The sequence below is a fragment of the Nilaparvata lugens genome, chromosome 3, assembly GCF_014356525.2.
Source record: "Nilaparvata lugens isolate BPH chromosome 3, ASM1435652v1, whole genome shotgun sequence".
Lineage (NCBI taxonomy): Eukaryota > Metazoa > Arthropoda > Insecta > Hemiptera > Delphacidae > Nilaparvata > Nilaparvata lugens.
This window is the reverse complement of record NC_052506.1, coordinates 79567856-79580895: the sequence shown is the minus strand read 5'-3', so window position 1 is coordinate 79580895 and position 13040 is coordinate 79567856. Positions and strand designations below refer to the sequence as shown.

Sequence of the window (13040 nt, the reverse complement as noted above, 5' to 3'; positions counted from 1 at the left end):
TCTCAGCTATTTACAGAGATACAACATATCTAGTTATACAATCTTATAGATCTAATTTTTCTGAACACAACCATATGCATAACTCAATATGGTCAAAAATGTGACTTATCAACTTGTGTCATCTACCCACAAATGTGATATAGGCTAAACAGCATATTATTTGTGAGACAATTGGATTGTGAATTGGTTTTCGTACCTCAGGCTTGCGTATAGCAGTGAGCGCCGCGACCAGCGTCGCACCTCCGCGATGCGCCAACACAGTGACCTGCTGGCGATCACCTCCAAAGTGCTCGGCGTTGAGCTGCACCCATTTTAGTGCGGCGATCAAGTCGTGCAGGCCGTAGTTGCCGGAAGTGGGCGGATGCGTGGCCGTGGTGAGCGGTCGCGCCGCCAGGAAGCCGAGTGGCCCGAGGCGGAAGTTGGGTCGCACCAGCACCAGCTCCTTGTTACGAGCGATGCGCGGCGACGCAACCACCTGGCCCGGTGAACCGCCTGCCAGTGTGTCGCTGCCTACTAGCACCACTACCTGCAAACGACAAATAGACAATATACTATAAAAATCCAAAATTAAATACTTAGGTATAATTATAGATCAAAACTTGAAATGGAATGCACATATACTTCACCTTTGCTAAAAATTAAAATATCTGACTTATATTTTCTACAAAATCAATAAAATTAAACATCCAAGTATTATTAGAAACATTTATTTTGCTTATGCACACTCTTTATTTCAATATGGCATTGAGGCATGGGGGGCAGCTCAGGATACTCACTTCAATAAACTTTTTGTTCTACAGAAACATATTATCAGAGCAGCCCTGGGAAGACCGAGAATGTACCCTAGTAGACTACTATTTAAAGAAAGTGATTTACCAACATTGAGACAAACATAAGTAACTAACGCAATTCTGTACATTAATAAAAACAAAGACAAATTCACTACTCGTAATACACCATATCAAATACGCCCAAATGTTTTCAATACCTACAATAACCTATTCACTAGACTTACATCTTGCAAACACCAATTGTCCTTCTATTGCCATAGAATAATAAATTGTCTACCTGAAAAATTCATTCTAAATAGAATTACTAAGTGTTTAATTTATGAAATAAGAGAGTGGGTATGTAGGAAAGTTTACTTCGGACTTGAGATTTCAGAATATTAATTGACTTTTTGTTCTAGTGCTTACATTGTTATATTGTATATACATTTATATTGCATATTGTTTCTTCTGGTACTAATTAAATTGTCTTAGACATCCATCCTAATTACCTTCAACATTTTTGAACTCTCTTCCAGAGCTCAAGCATTAGCTTTTCTGGGAGAGCCCATTATTTCAATATTAAAATAAAAGAAAACATTCGTTGAATATGTTTTTAAATTAGTTTAGATTATAATTAGGTATACCATTATAAGAATGTTTTTGTTTCACTTGTTTGTAAAAAAAAGAATGGCAATAAATTGATTTGAATTGAATATAGTGAGGTCCACGTTATGATGACAGTGGAGAAAGATGGGAGAAAAACGTTGCCGATCCTCTCTGTCTTGTCAATGCCTTCTATAGACGGTAGCTGATACAGGTTTATTGATGTAATATTAACGGTTCATTCTCGTTTAAAATAATCATTTATTAGCGAAAAATTATATTTTTCAATAATTTCATAATGAAATAGCCGTCAGACTAGCTTCGCTCGCCATATCCGTCTAGTCAGGGGGCTCCGCCCCCTAGACCCCCGACTGGATCATCCAAAAATGAGATCAGCGGGCTCGCTTCGCTCGCCAAAAACGCTAGTGAAAACACCTTTTACTATATCGGCGTATCTTTGGGAACAAAATTCTTCCACCACAAGTGTACTGATTTTTTAAAAATATATTTCAATCAATTATTGAAGAAGGTGAGAAAACGCAGAAAAGTTGAGAAAAACGTTGGAAAAACGCTGATTTTGGGCGTATCTTTGGTGAAATATTAAAGTCACCTCATCACAAAATTTTAGACCCTAGCTAAACCTCTGTACCAAATTTGAACATTTTCTGTCGATTACTTGATAAAAGAACAGAGAAAACGCCAAAAAAATACCGCTAATTTTGTTCGTATCTTTGGCGTTATTTCAAATTCTTTCTAACCCTAGCTGAGCTTCTGTACTAAATTTGAACATTTTCTGCTAATAAAACGCTGGAAAACCGCAGAATTTGGGCCTATCTTTGGAAATTTTTCCAAATCCGTTCTTAGTGCGCCTCTAAAGGACTAACTAAATCTACCAAATTTGAACGTTTTTGGTCCGGTAGATTTTTAGTTCTGCGAGTGAGTGAGTGAGTGCCATTTTGATTTTATATATTTAGATTTTCATAATAAAGATCAAATATTTAGTTTATTAATTATTAATTCTACATTGTTGAAAGACGATCTGGCAACAGAGCAAAGCAAGAAAGAGATAGCGCTATCGTCTTTGTTGAATGATAGACAAGGATAGCAATACCATTGCTAATCAAACACTGCCATTATAACATGGACCTCACTAAGGCACTACTACCTTCAACCGACAAGTAGACAGTAATAATGAACAATACAAATAGACTAAGAGACCAAAAATCATGAAAATAATTTAGAGAATCAAAATACCCACTAGAAATATCTGACACAAGATTTTCAACAATACAGTCATAGGACTGAACATGTTCTAAATATAATACACGCTACAGGAAATGTAAACAATAAGAAACATGAGAATTATGAGCTGAAATCTCTTTTGAAAATTCAACTTATAAGTTTCAAATACCATACTCTCTGCTCTTGTTCAAAAGAATCACAGAAAAAGACCATACCACAAGCTGCGAACAAACTTTATGCCTCCTACCCCAATGACATTTTATTTTTATTTTTTTATTTATTTATTTATTCCTTGAAAAAGCATTACAATAATTCACAATTTAGAAATATAACAACAAAATGAATCAATAGGAAATACAAATAAACATAAGGAACTACTTCCCCAAAAGAGCAAGCTCGAGCTTGGGGAAGGAGCAGCCGTACTTTGACTACTTACTTATTATTAATTAACATTACAGTATATACATTAACAACTAAAATCAAATCCTTTCAATAAACAAGATAAATCAGTGATGCTATAATAGATCAATACAATATGTGTTAGAATGCAACAAAATTTGTAAATTATAATAAATTATAATAATGACCTGATATTGCCTAGCCCAGTGTATAACATGATATAAGATGTGGTACAAAATGAAATCTATTCAATTGGAATAATTACTATACTAATGTAATCCAGAAATTCTCGGCACTATCCCAGCCATGAGAGCTAACCAGATACTTTTTCAAATGTAGTCCAAAGTTTTTTTGGGCGAGTAAACCTCTCAAATTACTTGGAAGAATATTAAAAAATAATGGAGATAAATATATGAAGCTACGCTGACCAGCAGTAATCAATAATCTAGGAACAGTAACCAGACCTGACTCCTCCCGTCTTGTAATAGCACAATCCGTTCTATTAATGAAATGAAAAAGTGATAGCTTCTTATAATATAATATGATGTGTTTCAGGTATATCTGTCTAATCGGTAGAACTGAAAATTCCAAAAAAGCCAATCTTGTTGAATACATTCTATTCTTTTTCAGAATAATTTTTAATATTAAATTTTGTATTGTTTTTACTGGTTTTAGAACATTTGTATATGCACCACCCCAACCCACAATACCATATTGGAGCAATGACTGTGCCAGTGCATAATACACTATCTTCATGACTTTCATAGGCAAAACAGAACGTAATTTCACAAATAAATAAATAAGTTTTCTAGATCGTGCAGTAAGCTGCGACAAATGTACATCCCACTTTAAATGCTGATCAACCATTACTTCAAGATATCTGATACTGCTAACCTTCTCTATTTTATTACAATTAACTGAACACCCTAAATCTACATGACTAAGACAATTTGGAGAATGCAAAACAAGTGACATATTAACTGGCTGATTCTGTATATTCAAGGAAAAAGAGATGTATTTTGTTTTGGACAAATTCAGAGTCGGTTTACTTCTATCAAGCCATTTTTTTACTTCTCCCAGTCCCCTAGCAGCTGAGTCATATGTGCTAGCCCAGTTTTCTTCATGAAAAATTAAAACTGCATCGTCTGCAAATGACAATATTTTCCCATTGATTAAATTAAGGTTACAAAAGTCATTAATATAGATCAGGAAGAGGCAAGGTCCAATCACTGTTCCCTGCGGGATTCCCATTTTAACAGATTTATATTCATTAACAGTGTTATTGACTCTAACACATTGTTGCCTATTCTTTAAATAACTGCAAAACCATCCCTCCAAAACATTAGAAGTGAATTTGGAATACTTCAAAATTTATGGAGAACAGGAAAAACTGGGTGGAATCCATGACGTGTTTGAATAAATTATAAAACATGAATAGAAGTTTACTTTCTCAAATCTTGAAGTAGCTGTTAGAATATTTTTCCAAGTAGAGCAGTCACCAACTGCTCTGCAGAGAGAGGATCTTCCGCAGAAGAATCGTCTGAAGAATATTAAGAGGTCTACAGTTTTGTGTTTGAAAAACGTGATCTTGTAATCTCTTGTTATTCACTTCATAAGATATAAGTAACATAGATTATTTGATTTACATTAAAGTAATAAGGTAGGCGCCAGTAGAACATTTGCCCAGGGCGCCATTCAGCTAAGCCCGGGGCCTGGTTGGTACTCTGTATGTAAGGCTTTGATCAGTGCGGAAAATACCAGTTTTGTCTCATTAATTTTTTACTTTCCTTGCCCTATTACCATAGGTAAGGAAAGTATTGCTTTCCGAAAAAAATTAAGGTACCCTAACTTCTAAATTTCTATACGTTTCAAGGTCCCCTGAGTCCAAAAAGTGGTTTTTGGGTATTGGTCTTATGTATGTGTGTGTGTGTACACGATATCTCATCTCTCAATTAAAGGAATGATTTGAAACTTGGAACTTAAGGTCCTTACAATATAAGGATCCGACACGAACAATTTAGATCAAATGCAATTCAAGATGGCGGCTAAAATTGCGAGGATGTTGTCAAAAAAAGGGTTTTTCGAGATTTTCTCGAGTACAGCTCCAACGATTTTGATCAAATTCATACCTAAAATAGTCATTAATAAGCTCTATCAACTGCCACAAGTCCCATATCTGTGAAAATTTTAGGAGCTCCGCCCCATCTATGCAAAGTTTGATTTTAGATTCCCAATTATCAGGCTTCAGATATAATTCAAACAAAAAATTTCGAGTGGAAAAGATTGAGCATGAAAATCTCTACAATTAATGTTCAGTAACATTTCAACCTGAAATTGAAAATAAGCACGAACTTCGAGAAAATGCGATTATCCAATTACAAACTGTTGGCAACTGTTGATTCTATTAAATGATTCACTATGAAGAGATAGCAGACCTCGTATGTCTCCAGCGTTATTGTCCTGTCACCAGCTGGCTCAGATCTTTGTTTATAAAGTAGACTTGAGATGCGCGTGAACACTAGCGTCAGGTGATCAATTTTCATAACGACAAGGAAAGTTGTGTGAGTGCGCCACACCAGATTTTGTTGTCTCTCCTTCCAATAAACAGACACTGTAGGACATATCGATAACTATGAGATCAATATTTATTTATCGATAACTATAACATCGATATTTTTATCGATAATTATGATATCGATATTCATTTAACCATAATATCGATAACTATAATATCGATAATTGTTTGTACATACCGGCAGGGGCGAGTGATACCGCACATATGGCGTGAACACGTCGAGGGTGAGACAGTCCTCCGCCCCGTTGACGGATGCGTTGTTGTAGCGTTGCCAGCAGTGCGCCGACGAGTTGTGGGCGCGAAACGTGTCGTTCCAGCACGTGTTCAGGTCGAACGCCTTGGGTGGCTTCCAGCGCAACTCGTCGACTGGCGGCAGAGCGTACGGAATGCCTCTGAACGCGAACACACCTTCTTCCAGCATTCTACAACACAACAATCATCAGTTCAAAAATGAATGAATAATTATTTATTACATCAATAGCAAAATTACAACATTCATTCACTTTATTCATTCATTTATATAACAAGTACATTATCAAAATGATAGGGAGAGAAAAAATAAGGTAGACTTGTGCTATTCCTCTCCAAAATCTAGATAACACCTAGTCCGAATTAGGTATTGTAGTTATTCAATTCACAAAATTTTCAGTCCTCAAGTATTTTTTCACAAAGTAGATTTTCAAATTTATATGCTTCAAAACTAAACATAGAAGAAATATTTTACATTATTATAGCTAGAATAGGAAATATTCACATATTAAAAATATAATTTATATAAATAGAGGGTTACAGCTTTATGCCAAAACAAGTCTCAGTGAGAATCGTTTGTCTACACAAACAGAAATTGAATTGATAAGAAAGAAATGAGAAAAATAACAATTGTAAAATAACACCATAGTACCCTTTTTGAGATCTTGTTTCAAAAGAAATAAGATATAATTAAATTTAGTTTCGATTTATGAAAAAATATTATAGAACCCTTTATTTTTGAAGTTTAATTATAAAATAACAGATTAAAAACACAAATTAAAACAACTAGTTTCGATGTTTCACATAATCTTCAGGGGCTTCAAGGTCTGTGATGGGTCTATTATCAAGAAAATGGTCATACTCTCCAACTATTATAGAACAATTGAGAAAGGATGAAGGAAGAAATATTGCCACCTCTATAAACAATGGGACAACCCTTTCCGATCCCATAAACATGTTGCATTTTCTACCTTTAGGTAGAAAACACAGTTGGACCCACCAGAAGCCTCAAAGCCTCTTCAGGTTTTAAAATATATTTCAAATAGACGTTTTACTAGTTTTAATTCGTGTTTTAAATCTGTTAATTTATAATAAAAACTTTTCAAAAGAAGGGTACTATAATATTATTTAATAAATAAAAATAAGTAGCCCTAAATACATACATTTTAACTAGTTTCGATTGAGATAATATAGACAGGCGAACAGTCTTAGCATCTACTACCAATTTTTCATAAGCAATAAGAGATCATTCAAATCAAATTGAGTTTTATACACAAAATCATTACAAATACAGTAAGTGTATGAATAATAAAAAACACTAGTGAATTTTCCCCACATAGACAAGTCTGTGTGTGGGGAAAGACACCATTATTTTTAGAACTCGTGGCTGGAGCTTGAGGCTTCTTTTTCCAGTCACGCCAAAAACTATTGTATTTTAATGATTATTTTTATTTGTAAAAATATTTATTGTATTTGGCGGAATAAATGTTGATATTTTAATGATAACAATAAGTTTTGAGTATATGGGACAATACTATTAATGTAAAACTCACCCTTCAACATTTCCACAGCTGGTGACGGCCTTGACATATTTTCCGTTGTAGATTGGAGCATTGGTCGGAGGCCGGGAACCTCCAAAGAACAGCAGAGACACCAGGATGAAAACTATCATGAACAGGAACACGAGTACTGCAAGAGAAAATAAAACAAACTGAACATTACACAGGTAAAAGAAATGGTTGTCAATGAGATCAAGTAGTAATCAATAAGCCAACGTACTTTCTTTAATATCACTATATAATAGGCCTCAAGTTATGAAACATATTATATCCTACAACTATATTATCATTCAGTAATGTAGTGGTTCTCTAAGTATGGGGCGTGACCCCCAAGAGGGGCGCGATGAATGCTCAGGGGCGGGGGGCACAAAGCTTTGTTGGAAAATAATTTAAATTTACTTCTAAAATAATTACGATAAGCAATCATTATACTTTTAAAATTCTACTTAAAAATATTTTAATGAGAACTTGAATGGTTTGGCATGGATTCAAAACCCATTCAAATTCTCAATCAATGAGTACTCCCTCAACATGATAGCAAATGAAAGCCTCATTGATCTCCAAGGTGACTATTGGGCTTAAAATGAAGTTTGAAGAATATTCTCTCACATCCTTCTGGATTGGTGTGCAAAAGGAACACCCAATTTTGAGTGAAAGGGCATTGAAGATATTGACTCCATTTGCGACAGCTTATTCGTGTGAAACTGGGTATTCTTCTCTAGCTGCCATGAAAAGTAAATTTACATCAAGACTGGATGTGACCCAGGAACTTAGAGTAGCATAATCAGAGCTGATACCTTTTTCAACAAACTCTGTGCGAAAAAAACAAACTCATCCTTCATATTGAAGCTCTTTATATTGTTAATTGCTATGAAAAATAAAAGTAACAACTATGTACTATAGTAGCTATAGTACCTGAATAAATTATAATTGTTTGTATAGAATTTGTTGTTATACGCTTATACATGTAGGGGGGCCCGGCTTACAGCTGAATTATGCAGGGGGGGCTCGAAGTGAAAAGTTTGAGAACCACTGCAGTAATGGATAAAATAGGACACACGAATAAGTAGCACAGACAATAAAGTTCGAGAAATGATTATTGAAAAATTAAAAAAAGAATAGAAAAATAAAAAGAAAACACACTGATATTGTCAATACCATACCACTATATATTAAAAAAAAACACACTTTGCATGTCAGTTCCTACTACGTCATTTGAGTATAATATTTATCACAAAAAATATATTCTGTTCTCTCATCATTATCCCTCTCACTCATTACCCACGCACAAGCCTAAGAGCTTATGTGAGCATCACCCTCAGTATTATTATTGAATATCCATCACAGAAGCAATCAGAGAAATAAACATCTCTCATCATTATCCCTCTCACTCATTACCCACGCACAAGCCTAAGAGCTTATGTGAGCATCACCCTCAGTATTATTATTGAATATCCATCACAGAAGCAATCAGAGAAATAAACATCAATGCAAAGGACAATAAACGAATGTAAAACTAAGGTCCATTCAGGCGTATGTCAAAAATACAACAGAAGTCGATAATTTAGGCTGATAAAATTTTTGTTCATCAAATTAAATTGTAAGAGTTCATGATCAAATTATTTGAAAATGTATTGTTTTATACTCTTGTCATAATATTTGGTGATATTTGAAGGTATTACATCCATTCTCGTTTCACAGTCCTTTGATTTAAGATAATGTTTTTTTTTTTTTTGTAATCAGCATCCTCTCTCAAATCAATGTATTCCTTATTGGAGTGATTCAAAAGCAAAGTAGCTGGAATATGTATTGTTTTATATATACTCTTGTCATAATATATGGTAGTAGTTGAAGGCATTCCACTCATTCTCACTGTTACAGAGTCTTTTTATAGTCTGTGATAAAAGATATTGGACTTTTTTGCATTCAGCTTCACATCTGAAATTCAATGTTTCACCTATTGGAAGATATGATCAAAGTATCTGAAAAATGTAACGTTTTTATACTCTTGTCAAAATATTTTGTAGTAAATGAAGGGATTCAACCCATACTCACGGTTACAGTGTCCTTAAATGGTATATGATAAAGGATATTGCATTTTTTGTACATGACAGCCTCACTCAAAAACAATGTGTAGGAGGGCTTCACTAACAAAGTAGTTTTGAAAATACAGTAGAACCTCTGTATGACGAAGTCGATCGCTGTAGAGAGGTATTCGTTATCGAGAGGTTGTTCTGTCAAGAAAACTGGCATGATCTTATGGATCTTATAATATATCACGGGCAGTAATTAAATGAATATGGTACATAAAACATAACATCGAGAACGTAGAGTGACATTTTGGGAAATTTCACACATTTTTCAAAATTGAAATGTATGACAAGCAAATGATGGGAGGATGGGGAAATCCAGCATTCTCGTTCCTTCATTCATAAATGGCGAGTTCTAACAATTGAAATGTGTGACAGAAGCAAGGATGAGAAAGTCCAGTCGTTTACCTGCCTGCTCTACGAATGAATTCTTAGAATTCTACATTTCCAGTAACTTTCATTCAATTTCCGACATGTGTTTCAACCTGTATTGACTGTCTACCACCCTCATGTGTTTCAACCTGTATTGACTGTCTACCACTCTATCTTCTTCCTACCTGAATTGCCATTATTTTCAGTCTATTGACCATTTGCTGAAACTAAACAATTCCTTGAAAATGACTGTCTGGTTCCTATACACACTACATTTTGTATGTTGAAGTGAAGAGAAAACTTTGTTGCTGAGAGGTCCGAAATTCGTTAAATGGAGGTAAATAAGCAGCCATACTCTAAAATGTCATGGGACCAGGTATAAATTCGTTGTGTAGAGGATTTCGTTAAGTGGAGGTTCGTTATAGAGAGGTTCGACTGTTTATTGTTTTATACTCTTGTTATAATATTTGGTGATAGTTGAAGGGATTCCACCCATACTCGCGGTTACAGTGTCCTTCAATAGTCTGTGATAAGACATATTGGACTTTTTTGCAATCAGCTACACATCTGAAATTCAATGTATCACCTATTGGAAGGGTTCATAATCAAAGTATCTGAAAAATGTATCGTTCTATACTCTTGTCATAATATTTGTTAGTATTGGTAGTGATTCCATCCATTCTCACAGTTACAGTGTCCTTTAATAGTCTGTGATTTAAGTTATTGATTTTTTTGTATTCAGCAGCCTCTCTCAGATCAATGTGTTCTTTATTAGAGGGACTCAAAAGCAAAGTAGATGGAATATGTATTATTTCATACTCTTGTCATAATATATGCTGGTAGTATTTAAAGGCTTTCCACTGATTCTCACTGTGACAGTGTCCTTCAATAGTCTGTGATAAGATATATAGCATCTTTTTGCAATCAGCTTCACATCTTAAATTCGATGTATTACCTATTGGGAGGGTTTATGATCAAAGTATCTGGAAAATGTTCTGTTTTATAAGTGCATGTTCGAATCATCCTTTCTCAAATTCGAACCTTTCCTTAAAATCTTGTTTCAACGTGTAAAGAGAGAAACAGAAAATGAATAATTACTCACTCTTATTTTCAGTGCTACTTAAAGTATTGAAAGACAATGAATAGTGTAAATACACAATTGAAAATGGCTCTTGAAGAGTTGAAACTATTTGTGTTGTGATTAAATGAAAGGGTACCTTGTAAAATGAATTGTATTACTGTATTTGAAAAATCTAATTCACTTACAGTTCATTTACTGTATTATTTGTAAGACTCAGTAATGTAATTTATTATATGTGTGTACAGTTGCTGAAAAACTTGATTTTATATTTTGTCGTACTGTAGCCTATTCAATATTTGACTTTGCCTATTGTTTTAAGAGTTTAACAGCAATAAAATCATATTTATGTTACATATGGAAATTACTGAGATATTGCAATTATTCAAATGCTAATGAATTAATTATTATTATTAAACGAAAATACAAATTAAATGCCGTGATTCACCCGGAAGACTTCTGCTACTGCAAATATTGACAACAGGGTAAACAGCTTGATGGAAATTCGATGAGCGCTACTATTCAAAAATTATTTGTCGGCCCGGTTCCCGGGATCTAGGATAGTAGCGCTCATCGAATTTCCATCAAGCTGTTTATCCTGTTGTCAATATTTGCAGTAGCAGAAGTCTTCGGGGTGAATTACAGCATTTAATTTGGATTTTAGTTTAATAATAATAATATTAATTTTATTTATTTATCCTATTGTGTTAGAAGAGAATAGATTAGTATTGAGCTACTGACCTATAACTCCAAGCGTCTGATACTCGGTGATTCTCTGGACAATGGCCGACCGTCTACAGCACTCGGGAATGTCCCACTTGGAATGCTCTTCGTCTTCGTCGCTCAAAGCTGGCTTCTCTGTTTCAAATCCACCATTATTCTGAAAAAAAAATTATTGAGCTATTACTAACAATGTCAAGAGAGTATCACTGCTCAACACTAGAATAATAATTGAAGAAAAATTACCTATTATTGAGGATCTTAGGAAAAAACTAAAGAATCTGAACTTATAAGAATTAAATTAGAAAACTTGAAAGAATCTTAGAAGAATAGATCGATTATTGAACAATAAATACCCCTAATTCTATCTTTGATATGTGATAAATTAGAATTCAGTAATTCTAACCTAATTCTTGCTATAGTGAGATTCACTGTCAGCATTCCATATAATTAGCATCGGTGCATCCCTTTCAATAATTCTGACAGATTACAATGAATCTCACAGTAGGATAAAGTATCTGCGATATTTCAAGCGGCCACTTCACTGCCACGCAATTGCTGCTTATCTAATTGTACGTGAGTAAAGTGAATACGTGTTATCAGATGGGCACAGATAAAATTGTCGGTCCCGGCTGAACTATGACAATCATAAGGCCCATTGACGGCTTAATTCAGGTGAGGTGGGACCTTCCCGCAAAGGACTCCCCACCAACAAAAAGTCATACGAATTTACTTTTCAATTTTTTTTCAAGAAACGCTTTCACCTTATTTCAAGCAGCAATTTCCAAATTTACAGTTAATTTTTAATCATAGATCAAGATTAACCTTTTTTTCCTCTCCCAATCATTGCTTTATTTGTAACCAATGATACCCAAGTGTTTTTGGGAAATTTAAGAATATGCTCAAAGTGCCTAGAATTGAATTTTCATCATAAGAGAATTGCTTCATCTGATTTCAAGCTATAATTCAAAATTAAAAAAAGGACAATAATTGATCATGATTTTAGGCAATAATTCATAATTTTGAAACTTTACAGTAGCCTACAGTAAATCCTTCATTTCATACCAAGTAGACATTGGATTGATTAACACTGGATTGACTGTAAAAAGTTGAAGAATTTCAAATAATATATTTTTTATCGCAGATGACGCCCACATGAGCTTTTAGCTAGAGCGTGGGATATTTTATGACATTATAATACTTCCATGCCTAAAGCGGGATTCGAACCCACGACCAGGTAGCGCTAGCAGACCGAAGGGTTCAACGCCTTAGTCGTCTCGGATATCCTCGCTATCCTTTCAAGAATTTACTGTAGATTTCTGAAATGTTCAGTAAATTTTCCATAATAGACCATGAGTCTGGAATTGAATCAGAGGATTTGAA

General features: G+C 34.4%; 1 protein-coding gene across 1 annotated transcript in view; it reads right to left on the bottom strand.

Moving 5' to 3' along the window:
- LOC111043568 (neurotactin) overlaps nt 1-13040 on the bottom strand; it is a 67365-nt gene that overhangs the window by 16284 nt on the left and 38041 nt on the right. The window contains exons 6-9 of the mRNA XM_039424743.1: nt 11679-11817; nt 7392-7527; nt 5768-6011; nt 197-526 (exon numbers count right to left, since the gene is read on the bottom strand). Coding sequence (XP_039280677.1) covers nt 197-526; nt 5768-6011; nt 7392-7527; nt 11679-11817 — 849 coding nt within the window. The remainder of the gene's footprint in view (nt 1-196; nt 527-5767; nt 6012-7391; nt 7528-11678; nt 11818-13040) is intronic.